The sequence below is a fragment of the Hipposideros armiger genome, unplaced genomic scaffold (assembly GCF_001890085.2).
Source record: "Hipposideros armiger isolate ML-2016 unplaced genomic scaffold, ASM189008v1 scaffold_556, whole genome shotgun sequence".
NCBI lineage: Eukaryota > Metazoa > Chordata > Mammalia > Chiroptera > Hipposideridae > Hipposideros > Hipposideros armiger.
This window is the reverse complement of record NW_017731906.1, coordinates 533,764-553,000: the sequence shown is the minus strand read 5'-3', so window position 1 is coordinate 553,000 and position 19,237 is coordinate 533,764. Positions and strand designations below refer to the sequence as shown.

Sequence of the window (19,237 nt, the reverse complement as noted above, 5' to 3'; positions counted from 1 at the left end):
GGGGGGGGGGGGGGGGGGGTGAAGGGGCAGGAGAAAATAACTGGAATAGCCAATATTGGGGGATTGGTTATGTGGTTAGTCTCATCAACCTAATGGAATGTCAGGCATCTATTCAGGATGATGAGCTTTATTAACAAATCAAAAGGTGGAATGCCAAAGCTACATCTCACTGTGATAAGAACCATGTAAAGTTACATATGCATATGAGTATGGGTGAACTAGAAGCAATTGATTTGTTAAGGCAGGATTATGAGGACATTTTTTTCTTGTTTTCATTTAGTCTTCTATTTGTATGTGTAATGAAAATGTAAAATGTTTGCATTTTAAACTCACATTTAGAAATATTTCTCTTCATTAGGGATGGATCCGTTCAGTCCGATCCCAGAAGGAAGTCTTGTTCCTGCATGTAAATGATGGGTCATCTTTGCAAAACCTTCAGGTTGTAGCAGATTCAAGCTTTGACAGTAGGTGAGTTGGGGGGTGCGGGGGAAAGAGTCCTTTGATTTTTTTTTTTTCCCATCTCCTCTGCTCCACATTTTCCTAATTCGGTGTTCACATTGCCCCCTGAGTGATTTTTCTAAACAAATCTGCTTTTCATGGCTTTCATGCTCAAGTTCAAGATCCTCTAAGCTCGGGCCTTTCCTCCTAACATGTTCGTGTGACAGTATTCCCCACCTATCCTTTGCTTCAGTTTCTCTTAATTACGTGCAGCTTTTAACTCAACGAAGTAAGGGTAAAAACTTTTATCGTTAAATATTTTAATGTTCTGATAGCAAGATTTGTATTAAGATGAGGGTCGCATATAATGATATCTTGTTTATTGTTGTTTTTTTTGTTACTATTAGAGAACTGGCTTTTGGGAGTTCTGTGGAAGTTCAAGGGCAGCTGGTAAAAAGTCCATCCAAAAGGCAAAATGTAGAACTGAAGGCAGAAAAAATTGAAGTTGTTGGAAATTGTGATGCTAAGGTATGTTTTCTGACCCTGTTATGGAGGCTGTTTAGGCTTAATTTAAAACATTAGCAATCAGTTTTAAGTGTGATTATTGGGAAGAGGACATTTAGAACATGTTTTGATTGGGACTTCCTAGATCACTGAAACAGGCTATAGAGCCTGAGGAATGTAGAGAGTAGCAAAAAGTATTTATGCAGATGGTTGAGTCTTATGAGTGAGAGCTAAGCATTAGTCTATGCATCTCTGTGGTGCATGTCACACTTGAAACTTACCACTTTTACAACAATGCCCAGTCGACCTCAGATCCAGAGGTGAACCAGGGCAGACCACGTCCTTCAGAAAGCTCTGTCTAGAAGTGACTTTTGCATGATCTAGAATTGTATTGTCCAATACAGTAGCCAATAGCCACCTGTGGCTGTTTAATATTAAATCAATTAAAATTAAATAAAAAATCCCGTTTCTCAGGGGCATTAGCCATATTTCAGATGCTCAATGGTCACATATAGTGGCTACCATACTGAACAGCATAGATACAGAACATTTCCACTTATCATAGAAAATTCTACTGGACAGTGCTATATAGTGTTGCAATGCTTGGGTCAAACAAAGAAATTCTACATTAAGACACGTTTATACGTGTTTTTGTACTCTTCTGTGTAACTTTTATTTGTAGCCTGATAAAGAGGTTGAAGGGAATAAAATCATAGATTCAATCTAATTTCTTAAATTGGAGAAAATGAGGCCCAGCCAGATGAAATGACTTTCCTGAGGTTACAGTGCTGATGAGTGGCTCAGCTGAAATTGATGTACTAGCCATCTGACTCCCCTGTGGTTTTGCAATAGTACTTGTCTTCAAATATTTAGTGAACAAAAAATGAGGAAATGTAGGGAAATTGCATCATTTTAATTCATTTTTAGTTCTTTTGGATAACTGGAAGAAGTTAAATGTAGGAAAGAAAGAAACGGAGCAATTTTTTAAAAATGTTATTCTGAATAATTTTCTAAGAAATTCTTATTGACATGTAAAATCAAGAATCAGGTTCTGAAGCTGAAGTAGAATAATATTGAATGTCAACTATAATTCAATATATATATGTATACACACACACACACACACACACACACATATTTATGACCATAGGAAATATAATCAATGGTATTGTAAAAGCTATATACGATGTCAGAGCGGGTAGTAGACTTGGGGAGTGGTTATCACTTTGTGAGGGGTGTAAATATCTAATCATGTTGTTTTGTACACCTGAAACTAGTATAAAAATTTTTTTTAAAAAAGAATCAGGTTCTAAAAATAGACTGAAAATAATTTGGAACTCAGAGAGGAATGGAGATGGTAACCATTTTTATTTTTGCTTTTTTAGCGGGATGTATGATTATTAAAAATTTGCCATGTGTTTTACTCTTTTTAAATTGTTCTCCCTTGGCTTTTGTGGGTGTTGATGCCTTCACCTTCTCTTTCCCTTCATTTCAGTGTCATTTTTAAGTACAGTAAGTCCCCGACTTACAAACGAGTTCTGTTCTGGGAGAACGTTTGTAAGCCCAATTCGTTCGTAAGTCCGACAAAGTGAGTCTTATCCACCTTTGACACAAATACACAATGTAAAGCCAATGGTTGAACGATTCATGTTCTAAGAACGAGCGACAGCTACCATCTTTTCGCCTCGGTCCAATCTCTCAATTATTTTCACTTTTGTTTCCATGGTTATTGCTTTGTGCTTCCTAGCAGTCCCCTCCACATGACCACTGCTTTTCCTCTTGCTTCCGGACATCCTGGGCTCTGATTGAGCACTGTACTACTGTACACTATCGCACTGTACAGTAAGCACACAGCAGCACAACTGTGACAATGTCCGGCCGACACGTGAGCTACTTCTGTGATTTGTTCACATCTACCAGTGTTTGTAACGCGAGGTCCTTTCGTATCTGTGAAAGTTCGTAACTCGGATGTTTGTAAGTCGGGGACTTACTGTATTTAGACATTAGGGAATTCTGAACTCGTGACAGTCCCCGATTCCTATTACTGTGGTCATATTTTCACTTTAGTAAGTGTGGTGCTTATTTCTATGTGACCTGAATTAGTATGTGCACGAGTTCTTTTTTTTTTTTTTTTTAAGATTTTTTTATTGGGTAATTGGGGGGATGGGAACAGTGCTGGGGAATTAGGGGAAGGGGAACAGACAAGTTGCTGTCGTTTTGTTCTTCAATCTAGTTGTGGAGGACGCTGCTTCACTGGCCCAAGTTGGCACCATCATTGCGCTCTTCCCTGTCGAGGCAGATCAGTCGCCGGCTTCTGGACGGCCGCTCACTGCGGCTGCTGGCCGCTCACGCTGGCTGCTGGCTACATACGGTAGCCCATGGCAACCCACTGCCACAGGGACTGCAGCCTATGCCGTCGCCAGCAACTCACGGCAGCCCAGCTCCAGGTTGAGCTGTTGTTCAGCATCTTAGCTGTAGAGGGCAGTGTCACTGGCCCTCATATGTGGGATCCGAACCGGGGCCCTCTGGCATCCCAAGCGAGTTCTTAACCATCGCGCCACTCGGCCGGCCCGACAAGTTCTTAAGAGGACTAGACAAAACTAAAAGCAATAGGCTGACAGTGTAGCTCTTTTACTTAGTTTCTTTCTTTCTTTTTTATTGAAACTTTGGTTTTGGTCTGAAAATTTGATTTTGTCTTTTTAATCTTATAACATGAGTAAGGGTAAGGTAGAAATACTTCTAAGTAGAGTCACGATTTCCTTTAAAATTTTCGTAAGTATACACTACTCTACCAGATGACAGAAAGCTGTTGACTCTCCCTCATGTTCTTAGATGGCAGTGCATGCTGATAAACAGTGATAAACAGTATCAGTTGATTATGAATAATTGTGGACTCTCAAGATATTTGGGTAACTTTAAAACTGAACAACAGCTGTGTGTATACAGCTGTAGAAAGCAATCTGTAATATCTACAATATTCGGAACTCCTGTATGCCAAAAAGTGGACTATTTTGCATAATTATATCCTAATCTTTCTATTTATAAGGAGTGATGACAGCTAATGGATAGAAATTTGATAAATAACAGATTAGCCTTAGTGATATTAAATGTATTTGCTCACAGCTAATAAGTAGTAGAGTGGAATTCAAATCCACATCTGATTACACCCCATCGCCATTCCAACTTGTTGGAATTAATGTGGACTATATAAGAAAAAAAAGAAGGAAAGCACCTTAGTTTTGTCATAAAGCACTACTACTTTTTAAATGCCCTGGAAACTGTGTCTTTTTAGTTTCTAATTTGTTTTTTGTTTTCCATTTATTGGCAGACTTTTCCTTTTAAATATAAAGAGAGGCATCCTCTGGAGTATCTGAGACAATACCCTCACCTTAGGTGTAGGACTAACGTTCTGGGTTCCATACTGAGGGTTCGCAGTGAAGCCACAGCTGCTATTCATTCTTTCTTTAAGGTAAGGTGCTGCTCTTCTCGGTGTTCTGTCTTGTGAAGAAGTTGAATAATTGTAACACTGGAGTATTATCCTGAAAGTTCTGTTAGTTATTCCAAGCACCCTTTACTTGAGTTGTACATTTTTCTTCGGTTGATTAAAAATTTTCTGTTTATCACTGATTTTGAGCAATTTGATTATGATGTGCCTTGGCACAGTTTTCTTGATGTTTCTCACGTTTGGAGTTTGTTGAGTTTCTTGAATCCATTCTTTTTAATTTTCATCAACTTTTTCAGCCATTACTTCTTCAAATGTTTTTTATTTTTCCTCCTTCCTTTGGGGACTTGAACTACCCATCTGTTAGGCCACTTGATGATCTCTCCATAGCTCACTGATGTTCTTTTCTTTTATAAAATTCTTTTTTGTTTTCCATGTTTCTTTTGGATAGTATTGCTATATCTTCAAGCTTACTTATCGTTTCTTCTACAATCCCTAATTTGTTTTTATTCCTATCCTGTGCATTTTTCATCTCACACATTGTAGGTTCATATCTAGATGTTTGATTTGGCCCTCTCCCTTTTTTTAAATATATTCCGTTTCTTTGCTTAACTTTCTGAGCACATACAATACAGTTTTGACATATACAATGTAGTAAAAGTACCGTTTTTATGCCCTTTCCTTCTAATTCTAACATATCTGTTAGTTTTGATTGATTAATCTCCTCATTATGGGTTATGTTTTCCTACCACTTTGCATACCTACTAATCTTTGATTAGATGCCAGACATTGTGAATTTTTACCTTATTGGGGGCTGGATATTTAGAAAGCTTCTTAAGCTTTGTTCTGGTATGCAGTTAAGCTACTTGAAAACTGTTTGATCTTTTGGGTCTTTCTTTTAAGCAGGTCTGGAGAAGTGCTCAGTCTAGGACGAATTATTTCTCATTGTTGAGGCAAAGCCTTCCAGAGCACTCTACCTAGTGCATTGTGAATTATGAGTTTTTCCGATCTGGCTTGTGGGAATAGGCACCATTTCCAGCCACATGTGAGCACCAGCCACCGTTTCCTCTAATCTTTTCGGATGATTCTTTCCTTGTCCTTGGATGGTTTCCTCACACAAATGCTGATCGTTCCTCCACCTAATACTCCAAGTGACCCTCTATACATCTCCGGAGTTCTCTCTGATACCCTGTCATATAAACTCTAATGACTTTGGTATCCTCGGACTCTCAGCTCTGTCTCTTTAATTGAGGGAGTCTGCTGAGCTCCACTTTATTCCTCCCTCTCTCTGCTATGGCCTGGAAAATCTCAAGGTAGAAAGCTAGGCTGCTGCGAGGGTTCACTATGTTTGTTTCCCATCTCTCAGGGATCGCTGTCCTTTGTTGTCTGATACTCAGTGTCTTGGAAACCAATCTTTCATGTGGTTTGCTGGTGGGGTTTTTTGTTTTTAATTTTTTTATTGTTTCAGGTTAGGAGAGTAAATCTGGGCCCTAAGATGGCTTGATCATAGACATATTTTATATGTAGTAAGCACAAATTTTAGAGAGTTACTGGTATTGATCAACTAGACTAAAGGCTTTTATGTCTTATTTAGTTTTGCTTTTCAGCCATCATCCCCACCCCGTTCGCAAAGCCACAGTGGAATGTACTAGTTGGTAAGTTGATGAGGTGACGAGGACCCCCCCCCCATGTGGAAGGGAGGGCCCCAAAGGCGAGGAGTGACCCGGCAGGTAAAGTTTAGTGTTGTTCCATGTGGTTTTGGAATTTTCTATGCCACTTTTCCAGATCCAGCTAATTTGCAAAGATTGTTTAACGGCATACCCTTCCCTGTATTCAGATTCGTGCAGGCCCAGCCCTGATATAGCACACCAAGAGAGTTCTTACTCTTTGAAAAGCTTCTTCTGGTGAAGTAGCTAAAGAACATGATGGCTTTAAAGCATATACTGTACTTTTAAATAAACAAAGGAAAGTAAATCACATTATACAGTGTCATCCCATTGTAGTTTGAAAGAGTGCATTTACATATGCGCTCATAAACTTTCTTATGCAATGTCCATATGGCTTTTCAGTAGTGCTTGAACCACACAAAAAACAAATTTGTTCAGATCCAAAAATGTTTTTCCCCCATATGGCTTTAGCAGCCAATAAAGTGGGCCTGCTTTAATTATGAAACAGTTGTACAGATTTCTTGCCACTAGATGGTGGTATTAGCAGTCCGTTGACAAGTGGGCTTTACCTACTTTGTGCATTTCTTCATTACTTGAAGTTTTTGTAAATATGTCAACAATTAAAAAAGAGAACAAACTAGAAAAATCTGAAATGAAAAAATAAGCAAGCTAAAGTAAAATTTAAAACAACCTTCTAAGTGGTTGAAAATAAATTTTAGCACTGTTGGTGATATTTATAAAGTAGGTACTTTTGAGTGCTACAAATTCACTTTTTAATTGTAAAGCCATGGAAAATATAATCCTGATACCAACTTCTATAGTGTTAACCGCTTATAAGTATGATAATTAGGATTGAATTGTTTAGGGAAATCACAGGATATATTAAATAATCATTATATATTATCTAGTATTTGGTACTATTTCTGTAAGTTGTTACTTTAGGCTCCCTAAAAGATGTTACGACTTAAAATGTAAAATTTTCATTAATTTCAAATCTAGAAATACAGGACAATAATAAACTTGAGCACAACCTTTTAGTTAGGATACTTTAAGCAGATACTTTGAGTTCCTATGACTGATTTCTGAGGATTTTTTTTTTGTCTTGCTGTCACTTTTTGTTGCCAGTGGTGTGCCTGTGGCTAGCAATTGCTGTCATATTTCTTTTTTATTTATTTTGATTAAATAATGATGCTTATTTTGGGTATGTGTGAAAGAAAAATATAGTCCTTGAGCCATTGAGGGATGTGTATGGGCTTTAGCACATGAATTTTGTAATTTTCAGATACTCAGTGCCTTATAAAATATCTGGTTCTAGAATGTATATCTATCAAAATATTTAGATTTTTAGAGGTAGTGGGTGGAATCTGAAAAAATTGGGTGAAATGTGTGTACTTTTATTTTTGATGCCTTCTCTGGCCTTCATACCTCTAGCTAGGAACCACTTCGCTGTGGGGTGGGATGAGTGCCTGACGGTGGTACCCATCGGAGGCAGCGACGGACCGGCAGTGCTCCCCCACTTCTTGCTACTTATTTTGCTTTTTGTCTTCCTGCTTCCCTATCCACTGTCTCTCTTTTTGGACTTTATTCTCAGTGACTTATTATTCTTCCTTTGTACTCTCCTTAATAGCTTTTGGTGGCAATGTTATGGACTTTGATATGATAAGCCTTGCTAGCAGCATTAAGGCTTAAAAAGTTAGTGACACCTTTGGAAACGTTTAGCATTGGTTGAGCATTAAGAATAATTCCCACTACTTGGGAGTGATTTTAAAAAAAACAACAACAACAACCTCATACAGTTATTTTCATGAGATTTACTGTGTTGTTTCTTGTGGCAGTTGACCAGATCTAACTTTGGCAATTATATTTAGCCGTTAAATTTTCTCCTCCCTCTCCCCCTCCCTCTCACCACCCTGGTTTCCTTTGGATTTTTCACTTCCTTTCTTTGTTTACTGCACTCGTGCTCATAGTTGCCTGCATTCGTGTGGAATAAATGATTCATGTCCATAATTCTTGGCTCCTGAGAGATAAAAATTTTATTCAGCAATGTTATTTATTATATTTCATTCATTCTCTATAATGTGCGCTGTGCAGCACCTCTAGGCATGATGCTCCTGGATTAAGTACATATTTGAATACTTTCTGAGACTCCTAATTTAGAGTTTGCATATTTAATCAGTCTACATCATAAGGCAAGTTGTTAACTGGATACTTTGTATCTTAGCCAGAATACTTGAATTCAGCCTTTTTAGGAAGGAGCAAATTTGGGAGGTCCCTGGTAACACACTGAGACATTTTACATTCCACCAGTGATAGGCAGAGTTTAGCAGAGATAAGATGTGTATATATGAATTTATTGTATTGATTTCAAGACCAATTTTTTTTTGCATTAAACACATACTATTCTGCCTTTGCAGCATAAGTCTCTTTAGTTACCTCCACCTCCACCCTGCAACATTTATGCTAAATGTAACCTTTTGCCTACATCCATAGTCAAAATGAAAGAAGCATAACCTTGAAGTTGCTTGGTTATTCTAATCCTAGTAGCAACAGCTTTTGTGGTTCACTAATGGAAATAGTCTCAGACTCTGGAGCGGAAGAATTGCAATTGGGCGCCTCGGTAATGGATGGATTTGCTGCTCAGAATCTTCTTTGAGGCGAAGGAAGTGCACTGCCTGTGCCACATGCAGTGCACTGTGCAATCCATTTAATGATAGATTTCCTAAAACTCATTTCTGCCTCCGTTTGCTGTTTATTTCTCCAGTGCCTATTTGTCAACCTTAATTTTTTCCCTTTTTGGTGGTTTGTTACAATTGAAGGTCTCATTCCAAAACAACCGAACTTTATAATAAACCAAACTTTATAATAACCGATCACTTTGTATTTTAGCAATGTGGGCATTGTACATTAGCCTTGAGTGAGTGAGTGAGTGATCCAGCATTAAATCATTACCAGTATGTTAGAATAGTGGGAAGAAGAAACAGCACCAGAGAAAGACCCTGAAGACCTAAGTTCCAGTCCTTGTTCTGCCACTGATTAGTGTGTAACTTTTGGCAATTTGATAAATCATTCTGGCCTCAATTTCCTTACCTTTGAAATGAAGAGATTGGACTAGATAATGTCTGACTCAGTTTCTGATTTAAAATGATTTGTACTTCTGCGCATAGTAAAACACTCAGCTTCATATTTCAGTAGTTTTCTTCAGGGCATCAGGGAGGGATTTCATATAGCATTCTCTTAGTGCTCTTTTAATAGTATTATAATAAGGTATATGTTCTTGGAATTGTTTCATATACAAATATACTGAAAGAAAGTGGCTTTTCTTTTTCTTCCAGGACAATGGCTTTGTGCATATTCATACTCCCATAATCACATCCAATGACTGTGAGGGGGCTGGAGAACTTTTCCAAGTTGAAGTAAGTTGTGCGTCCCACCTTAGGGGATATATTGCCCTTCATCTGAGGGTTTGCTTTAAATTTAATAAGAATTGTGTGGATAGACCGTGACCAGAACTTGAAATATTGTCAATAGTAACCCTTAAAAAAAACATGTAGAAGATTCAAACTTCTCTGATTTCCTGTCCTACCAGCTATATTATTTACATTGTGACTAAAAGGAGTGGATTTTTAATTTAGTACTCCATTTGATTTTCTTATATAGCTATGAGTTGGTAAACTAGAGAAATTTGAAGAGACAAAGATTCTAAGATATATTTTGTGCAAATTCAATTCCCAGTTAATATTTTTGGATGTCAGTCATATTTTAAGAGATAAAATAGAAAAGTGTACATATTAATATTTTCTTTTTCAAAGTCTTTAAAAAACATAGTTTTGATAAGAAATTATTTATGTTCTATACACTCATGAAGGCTCTTATTTTAATTCTTTATTCAGCAATCATTTTTTGAGTTCCTAATATGTGCCAGGTATTGTCAGCCTGGCCTTCTTGCAGGAAATTTAAAATTTACCAGCATTTCTTACTTGTAGGCGGTAGAAAGCCCTTTCATTTACCAGTTTGTCCTGCTGTTTAAAATCATTGGCCAGTAGTACAATAATGGACAAATAGAAATGTATGTTCATGAGTGATGCTTTTTGTATTTCTTTCATTTATTCACTGATTTCTTTATCACTAAAAAGTCAAGATTCTTGTGTACACATTTTGTTGATTCCATCAAATGACAAAACCTGTATATAACTGCTCTCTGGTTCTGTACACTTTGACTCTCTTTTTTTTCTTCAATTACAATTGACATACAATATTATATTAGTTTGAGGTGTATAACATAGTGATTACACATTTATATAACGTATGAAGCGATCACTCCAATAAATCTAGTACCCATCTGATACCATACGTAGTTATTAAAATATTATTGATTATATTCCCTATGTTGTATTTTACATCCTTATGACTGTTTTTATAATTGGCAATTTATCTTTTTTTTTTTAAGATTTTATTGAGGAATTGGGGGAGGGGAACAGACAAGTTGCTGTTCTTTTGTTCTTCAGTCTAGTTGTGGAGGACATTGCTTCACTGGCCCATGTTGATATTATCATTGCACTCTTCCCAGGTGAGGCAGATCAGTCGCCGGCCACTGGACGGCTGCTCATGGTAGCTCTTGGCAGCTCACGCCAGCTGCTGGCCGCTCACGCCGGCTGCCGGCCACTCACGGTAGCTTATGGCAGCCCACTGCAGCCTCACTGCAGCCTACGCCATCAGTGTCGCCGGCGACTCACTATAGCCCAGCTCCAGGTTGAGCTGTTGTTCACCATCTTAGCTGTAGAGGGCGGTGTCACTGGCCCTAATGTGGGATCCAAACCAGGGTCCTGCTGCTCAGAGCTGGCATACCAAGCCAGCTCTTAACCAACATGCCACTCTGCCAGCCCAGCAATTTGTCTTCTTAATCCTTTCCCTCTTTACACCCATACCTTCAACCCTCCTCCTTTCTGGCAACTATCAGTTTGCTCTGTGTATCTATTGAGTTTTTCTCTTTTGTTTGTTTATTCTGTTCTTTAGATTTACATATAAGTGAAATCATATGGTATTTGTCTTTCTCTATCTGACTTATTTCCCTCTTCAGCATAATACCTTCTAGGTCCAGCCATGTTGTTGCACATGGCAAGATTTCATTCTTTTTTATGGCTGAGTAATATTTTATATATATATATATATATATATATATATATATATATATATGTATATCTGTATATATATGTGTGTGTGTGTGTGTGTATGTATGTATATGCCAACTCTTTTATTAAAGATTTTTATTAAAATATATCTAACATATTATATTAGTTTCAGGTATACCCCATAGTTATTCAACATTTTTATACCTAAAGAAGTACATGGTAAGTCCAGCAACCATCTGACACTAGACCACGCTATCACAATATTATTGACCATATTCCCTATGCTGTACATTACATCCTCATGACTTATCTGTTTTATACCTGGAAATTTGAACCTCTTATTCCCCTTCAAATTCCGCCCCCCCTTTTTAAATTTTTCAATTGCAGTTGACATTCACTATTATATTAATTTCAGGTACACAGCCTAGTCGTTAGACGTTTACATAATTTAAGAAGTGATCCCCTGATTAGTCTAGTACCCACCTGGCACTACACATAGTTATTACCATATTATTGACTGTATACCCTATGTTTTACTTTACCTCCCTGTGACTGTTTTGTAACTACTAATTTGTACTTCTTAATCCCTTTTTCACCCTGCCCCCAACACCCTGCCATCTATCACCCCTATATGGCACCATATGTGGTTATTACAATATTATTAACTATATTCCTTATGCTATACCCTACATCCCCATGACTACTGTGTAACAACCAATTTGTACTTCTTAATCCCTCCCCTTTCTTCACCTGTTCCCAACCCCCCTCCTGTCTGGCAACCATTAAAATGTTCTCTATGAGGGCCGGCCGAGTGGCTCAGTTGGTTAAGAGCTTGCTCAAGAGTTTGAGCTCTGAGCAACAGCGGTTTGAGTCCCGGCCCGAGCTGAGCNGCCGCTGAGCTGCCAACAGGTAGCAAGATGGCTCAGCTAAAAAAAAAAAAAAAATTCTCTATGAGTTTTTCTGTTTTGTTTGTTTATTTATTCTTTAGATTTCACATATAAGCAAACGTGCATTGCATTTGTCTTTCTCTGTCTGACATACTCCACTCAGCACAATTCCCTCCAGGTCCATTCATGTTGCCACAGATGGCAAGAACCCATTCCCTTCCCTGGCCAGCAATGTTTCATTGTATATATGTACCACCTTCTCTTTATCCATTTATCCATTGACAGACACCCAGGCAGCCTTCATATCTTGGCCATTGTAAACAATTCTACATTGAACATATGGCTGCACTTGTCCTCTCAGTAGTGTTTTGGGTTTCTTCAGATAAATACCCAGAAGTGGGATTACTGGCTCCTTCTTTGTCTCTTGTTATAGCCTTTATTTTAAAATCTATTTTGTCTGATATAGGTATTCCTACCCCACCTTGTTTTATTTTGTTTTGTTTCCATTTTCATAAAATACCTTTTTCTGTCCCTTGACTTTTAGTCTGTGTGTCGTCTATCTGAACGAGAGAGTCTCTCGTAGGCAGCATATGTAAGGATCTTGTTTTCATATGCATTCACCCGCCCTATCTTTTTTTTCTAAGATTTTTTATTGGGGAACTGGAGGATGGGAACAGTGTTGGGGAATTGGGGAAGGGGAACAGCCAAGTTGTTGCCCTTCAATCTTATTTGTGGAGGGCGCAGCAAGCTCAGCTCCAAGTCCAGTCATGATGCTCAGCTCAAGGTGCCATGTTCAATTAGTTGCGGGTGGGCGTAGCCACCATCCCATGTGGGAGTCGAACCAGCAGCCTTGTAGTTAAGAGAGTGCGTTTTATCCCCTCAACCACCCGGGGGGCAGCTCAGCTCAAGGTGCTGATTTCAGTCTTTAGTTGCCGGCAGGCATAGCCCACCATCTCGAATAGGCAACCTTGTTGTTAGGAGCACGTGCTCTTACCAACTGAGCCATCCTGCCACCTGTTGGCAGCTCAGTTTGGGTGCAGCTCAGTTCAGACGCAGCTCACTGGCCCATGTGAGAATTGAACTGGCGACCCTGTTGCTCAGAGCTTGCACAAGGCTTGCACTCTTGAGCAAGCTCTTAACCAACTGAGCCACTTGGCAGGCCCCCACCCTATCTTTTGATTGGAGCATTTAATCCATTTACATTAAGAGTAATTGTTGATAGATATGTAGTTACTGCCATTTTATTCATTTTATTTGTTTGTTTGTTTGTTTGTTTATTTATTTGTATTAAAGAAGTCCCTCTAAGAATCCTTGTAATATTGTGGTACTGGTTTGGTGATGATGAACTCCTTTGGCATTTTCTTGTCAGGGAAGCTCTTTATCTGTCTTTTGATTCTAAATGACAGCTTTACTGGGTAGAGTAATCTTGGTTGTAGGTCCTTACTTTTCATCACTTTGAATATTTCATTCCAGTCCCTACTGGCTTACAAAGTTTCTATTGAGAAATCAGCTGACAGTCTTATGGGAACTCACTTGTGGGTAACTAACTGCTTTTCTCTTGCTACTTTTAACATTCTTTCTTTGTGTTTCACCTTTGGCATTTTAATTATGATATGTCTTGGTGTGGGCCTCTTTGGGTTCATCTTGTTTGGGACTCTGCACTTCCTGGGCTGTTTGTCCTTTTCCTTCACCATGTTAGGGAAGTTTTCTGTCATTATTTCTTCAAATAGGTTTTAAATTCTTTTCTCTCTTCTCCTTCTGGTACCCCTCTGATGCAGATGTTGGTATACTTGTTGTCCCAGAGGCCACTTGAACTCTTCTTATTTTTTTGGATTGTTTTTCCATTTTGCTGTTCTGATTGGGTGTTTTCTGCTACCGTATCTTCTAAATCTCTGATTCAATCTTATGCTTCATCTAATTTACTGTTGATTCCCTCTACGGTGTTCTTCATTTTAGTTATTGTATTCTTTATTTCTGACTGGTTCTTTTTTATGTTTTCTATTAGCATTTTTATGTTTCCTGTCTCTTTGTTGAAGTTTTCCCTGAGATCACTAAGCATCCTTATAAGTGGTATTTTGAACTCTGCATCTGTCTGGTTGATTGCTTGTCCCCATTTTGTTTAGTTCTTTTTCTAGAGTTTTGTTCTTTTCTTTCATTTGTGACATGTTTCTTTGCCTCCTCATTTTGGCTGCATGCCTGTGTTTGTTTCTATGTATTAAGTAGGGCTGCTGTGTCTCCTGGTCGTACTATGTGGCCTTATGTAGTAGGTGTCCTGTGGGGTCCAGTGGTGCAGTCTCCCTGGTCACCAGAGCCAGTACTCCATGTGTATTCCTTGTGTGAGTTGTTTGTGCCTTCCCATTGTAGTTGAGCCTCACTTGTTGTTTGCACGTCTAGGGGAGGAATTGAGCCTAGGGCTGATTAGTTGTGAGGACTGGCTGTGACTACAGTGGAGGAGCTGTTGTGTAGGGGCTGACCCTACAGAACAGGATTTGCTTTAGCAGGGCTCTGGTGCCTGCCCAGTTCACCCTTTGGGTGTGTCATCTTTGGAGATGCTGGGCAATACTCTGGCTCAGTCCAAAGCTGGCCACTGGGTGTGCCAGCACTGGGGCCTCCTGAGAGGGACCCTGCCACAGGCCAATTTTAGCCAAAGCCTGTGCCCTGCCTGGGATCACCCAGCATGAGCCACAAAGGAATCCATGGATTGCCATCACCCTTTCTAGACTTGGAGATGCCTTGAGAGGCCAAACTGCAAACCCAGGCTGGCTGCCACCAGTGCTGGCCTTGGGGCTGCCCAGCAAGATGTACAGGACACACTGAAGCCAGATGCTGATTGTTTGGGTTTTGTGAACCTTTGAGAGATGTTAGGACAGCCTGCAGCATGAGCCAAGACAGGCCAGGCCGTTTGTATGAAAGAGCCATTGGAAGCAGCTTGTGTGTACCTGAAAGTTGGGTAGGTGGGGATCTCAGGGAGTCATCAGAGTGTGGCGAACAAATGGTGTTATCTAGGTTGATGGAGACTCAGATATGGTGCCTACCTGCATCTTCATGCTGGGAAAGGGGACGGCTCAACCAAGAAACAATGGGTTCTGCCAGCACTTCTGCCTGGGAGAAAGCTGCTCCTCCAGCCTCTGTCCTGCAGCCAGACAACTCACTTCTTCCCTGTATGTTTCTGGTGCTTTCCAAGCTGCTGCCCCAGCGCTGGAACTCAGGGTGAATGAACCCGTCAATGAGTAAGTCTGTGCCTGGACCTTTTAAGAGGACTACCTGGAACTCTAGCCGCCCTCAGTCCCACCCAGCCACAATCTCCACTGGCTTTCACAGCCAGAAATTATGGGGACTTCTCTTCCTGGCTCAGAACCTGAGCTAGAGAGCCTGGTGTGAGGCTGGGGCCCCTCGGTCCTCCCAGAGGGACCTCCACAGCCTCTGAGATACCCCTCCCGATTTTTAACGGTCACATGTGGGTGTGGGATTAGCCCATTCCCTGTCGAGGTGGTTTCTTCTGTATGTCCTTAGTTATAGGACTTTAGTTCAGCTAGACTTCAGGCAATTCTCAGTGATGGTTGTTCTGTAGTTTAGTTGTAATTTTGATATGGTCCAAGAGGAGGTGAACATACGTTTACCTACTCCCCTATCTTATCTGGAAATCTGTACTAACTATTCTTTTATCCGTTCGTCTATTGATGGACACTTCGGTTGCTTCCATATCTTGTCTGTTATAAATAATGCTGCAGTCAGTATACGGAAGCACATATCTTTTCAAATTAGTGTTTAGGATTTCTTCGACTAAATACCCGGAAGTGGAATGCTCAGGTCATATGCTGCTTCTATTTTTATTTTTTAAGGAAGCTCCGTACTGTTTTCCACAGTACCTGCACCAATTTACAATCCCACCAACAGTGCACGAGGGCTCCCTTTTCTCCATATTCTCACCAACACTTGTTATTTGTTGATTTATTGATGATAGCCATTCTGACAGATGTGAAGTGATATCTCATTGTGGTTTTTAATATTTGCATTTCCCTGGTGATTAGTGATGTTGAACATCTTTTCATATGCCTGTTGGCCATTTGTGTGTCCTCTTTGTGCACATTCAGGTCTTCTGCCCATTTTTTAATCAGACTATTTGTTTTTTTGGTATTAGGTTGTATAAGTTCCTTATATATTTTTGTATATTAACCCTTTATTGCATATATCATTGGCAAATATCTACTCCCATTCAGTAGGTTGTCTTTTCATTTTGTTGATGGTTTCCTTTGCTTTGCAAAAATTCTTTAGTTTGATATAGTCTCATTCATTTATTTTTTCTTTAGTTTCCCTTGCCTGAGGAGACAGATCCAAAAGAATATTACTAAGAACAATGTCAGAGAGTTTGCGCTCTATTTTTTCTTCTAGGAGTTTTATGGTTTCAGATCTTACATTTAAGTTTTTAACCCGCTCTGAATTTATTCTTGTATGTGGTATAAGAAAGGGATGCAGTTTCATTCTTTTTCATGTGTCTATACAATTTTCTCAATACCGTTTATTGAAAAGACTATCTCCACCCCATTGTGTATTATTGCCTCCTTTGTCATAGATTAATTGACCATATAGTCATGAGTTTATTTCTGGGTTCTCTATTCTGTTCCATTGATCTGTGTGTTTGCTTTTATGCTATTACCATGCTGTTTTGATTGCTATAACCTTGTAGTATAGTTTGATCAGGTAACCTAATAACTCTAGCTTTATTCTTCTTTCTCAAGATTGCTGTGGCTATTCAAGGGTCTTTTGTGGTTCTATATAAATTTTAGGATTTTTTGTTCTAGTTTTGTGAAAAATGCCACTGGTGTTTTGATAGGGATTGCATTGAATCTATAGATTGCTTTAGGTAACGTGGACATTTTAATGATGTTAATTCTTCCTATCCATGAGCACAGTATATGCTTCCATTTATTTGTGCCTTCTTCAATTTCTTTCTTCAATGTCCTATAGTTTTTCAAGGACAGGTGTTTTTATCTCCTTGGTTAACTTTATTCCTAGGTAATTTATTAATTTTTTTGATGCAATTGTAAATGAGATTGTTCTCTTAATTTCTCTTTAAAAAAAGATTTAATTGGGGAAGGGGAACAGTGTTGGGGAATTGGGGAAGGAAAACAGCCAAGTTGTTGTCCTTCATTCTTAGTTGTGGAGGGTGCAGCTAGCTCAGCTCCAAGTCCAGTCAGTATCTGGCCGCCCATCAGCAGCTCACTGCCACTCAGCTCAAGGTGCTATTTCAATCTTAGTTGCAGGTAGGTGTAGCCCACCATTCCATGTGGGAGTCAAGCTGGAAGCCTTGTTGTTAGGGGCATGTGCTCTCACCAGCTGAGCCATCCTGCCACTTGTTGGCAGCTCAGCGGCAGCTCAGCTTGGGCACAGCTCACTGGCCCATGTGGGAATCGAACCAGCGACCTTGTTGCTCAGAGCTCGCACTCTTAACCAACTGAACCACTCAGCTGGCCCTTAGTTTCTCTTTTTGACAGTTTGTTATTGGTGTATAAAAATGCAACCAATTTCTGAATATTAATTTTGTATCATGCTTCTTTACTGAATTTGTTTATAAGTTCTAAACATTTATTGGTGGAGTCTTTAGGGTTCTCTCTATATAGTTACATGTCATCTTCAAGTATTGATAGTTTTACTTCCTCCTTTCCATTTTGGATGCCTTTTATTACTTTTTCTTGTCTGATTGCTGTGGCTAGGACTTCCAATATTTTGTTGAATAAAAGTGATGAAAGTGGACATGCTTGCCTTGTACCTGATCTGAAAGAAAAAGCTTGAGCTTTTCACTAAGGACTATAACATTAGCTGTGGGTTTGTCATATATGGCCTTTATTATTTTGAGGGATGTTCCCTCCATCCCCACTTTGCTGAGAGTTGTTATCATAAATGGATATTGGGTTTTATCAGATGCTTCTTCTGCATCTATTGATATGATCATATGATTTTTATTTTTCATTTTGTTTATGTGGCATATCACATTAATTGATTTGTGAATATTAAGCCACCTTGCATCCCAGGAATAAATCCCACTTGATCATGGTGTATGATCTTTTTAATGTATTGCTGAATTCAGTTTGCTAATAATTTGTCGAGGATTTTTGCATCTATATACATCAGGAATATTTTCTATAATTTTCTTTTTGCATCTGTATTCATCAGGAATATTTGTCTATAATAGCGTCTGTCTAGTTTTGGTATCAGGGTATTGCTAGCTTCATAAAATGAGTTTGGGAGCTTTCCCTGCTCTTCAAGTTTTTTGAATAGTTTGAGGAGGAAAGCTATTAATTCTTTGAATGTTTGGTAAAATTAATCTGTGAAGCCATCTGGTTTAGGGCAATTGTTTGTTTGGGTTTTTTTATACTGATTCAATTTCATCAGTAATTATTGGTCTATTCAGATTTTCTGTTTCTTCATGTTCCTTTAGCCTTGGAAGATTGTGTGTTCCTAGGCATTTATCAATTTCTTCCAGGTTGTCCAATTTGTTGGCATATAATTGTTCATAGCATTTTTTTATAATCCTTTGTATTTCTGTGGTGTCAGTTGTTACTTCTCTTTCCTTTATGATTTCATTTATTTGAGCCTTCTCTCTTGTTTTCTTGATGAGTCTGGCTAAAGGTTTATCAATTTTATCTTTTTAAAGAACAAGCTCTTGATTTCATTGATGTTTTCTATTTTTATAGACTCTATTTCATCTCTGATCTTTATTATTTCCTTTCTTCTGCTCACTTTAGGCTTTCTTTGTTTTTCTTTTCCTAGTTCCTTTAGGTAATGATACATTGTTTCAGATTTTTCTGGTTCCTTGCCTGTATTGTTACGAATTTCCCTGTTAGATCTACTGTGGTAGTGTCCCATAGATTTTGGGTCATTCATTGTGTTTTCATTTTTATTTGTCTCTAGGTGTCTTTTGATTTCCTGATCCCATTAACACTTTTTTTGTTTAGTAGCATGTTATTTAGCCTCACATATTTGTATGTTTTTCAGTTTTCTTCTTGTAATTGATTTCTAGTTTCATACCATTGTGATTGGAGAAAATGCCTCATATGATTTCAGTCTTCTTAAATTTGTTGAGACTTGTTTTGTGACCTGACCTGTGGTCTATCCTGGAAAGTGTTCCACGTGCACGTGAAAAGAATGTATGTTCTGCTGTGTTGGGGT

The 19,237-nt window shown here is 38.8% G+C and overlaps 1 protein-coding gene across 4 annotated transcripts in view; it reads left to right on the top strand.

Annotated features, from left to right (window-relative positions):
- The window catches only part of NARS2 (asparaginyl-tRNA synthetase 2, mitochondrial), a 166,937-nt gene that overhangs the window by 42,683 nt on the left and 105,017 nt on the right, over nucleotides 1-19,237 (top strand). For 3 of the 4 annotated variants that reach the window (XM_019623625.1, XM_019623627.1, XM_019623624.1), the window contains exons 2-5: nucleotides 359-468; nucleotides 846-966; nucleotides 4,271-4,411; nucleotides 9,384-9,464. In XM_019623625.1, the coding sequence (XP_019479170.1) occupies nucleotides 359-468; nucleotides 846-966; nucleotides 4,271-4,411; nucleotides 9,384-9,464 (453 nt within the window). The remainder of the gene's footprint in view (nucleotides 1-358; nucleotides 469-845; nucleotides 967-4,270; nucleotides 4,412-9,383; nucleotides 9,465-19,237) is intronic. The other variant, XM_019623626.1, reaches the window with a different exon arrangement.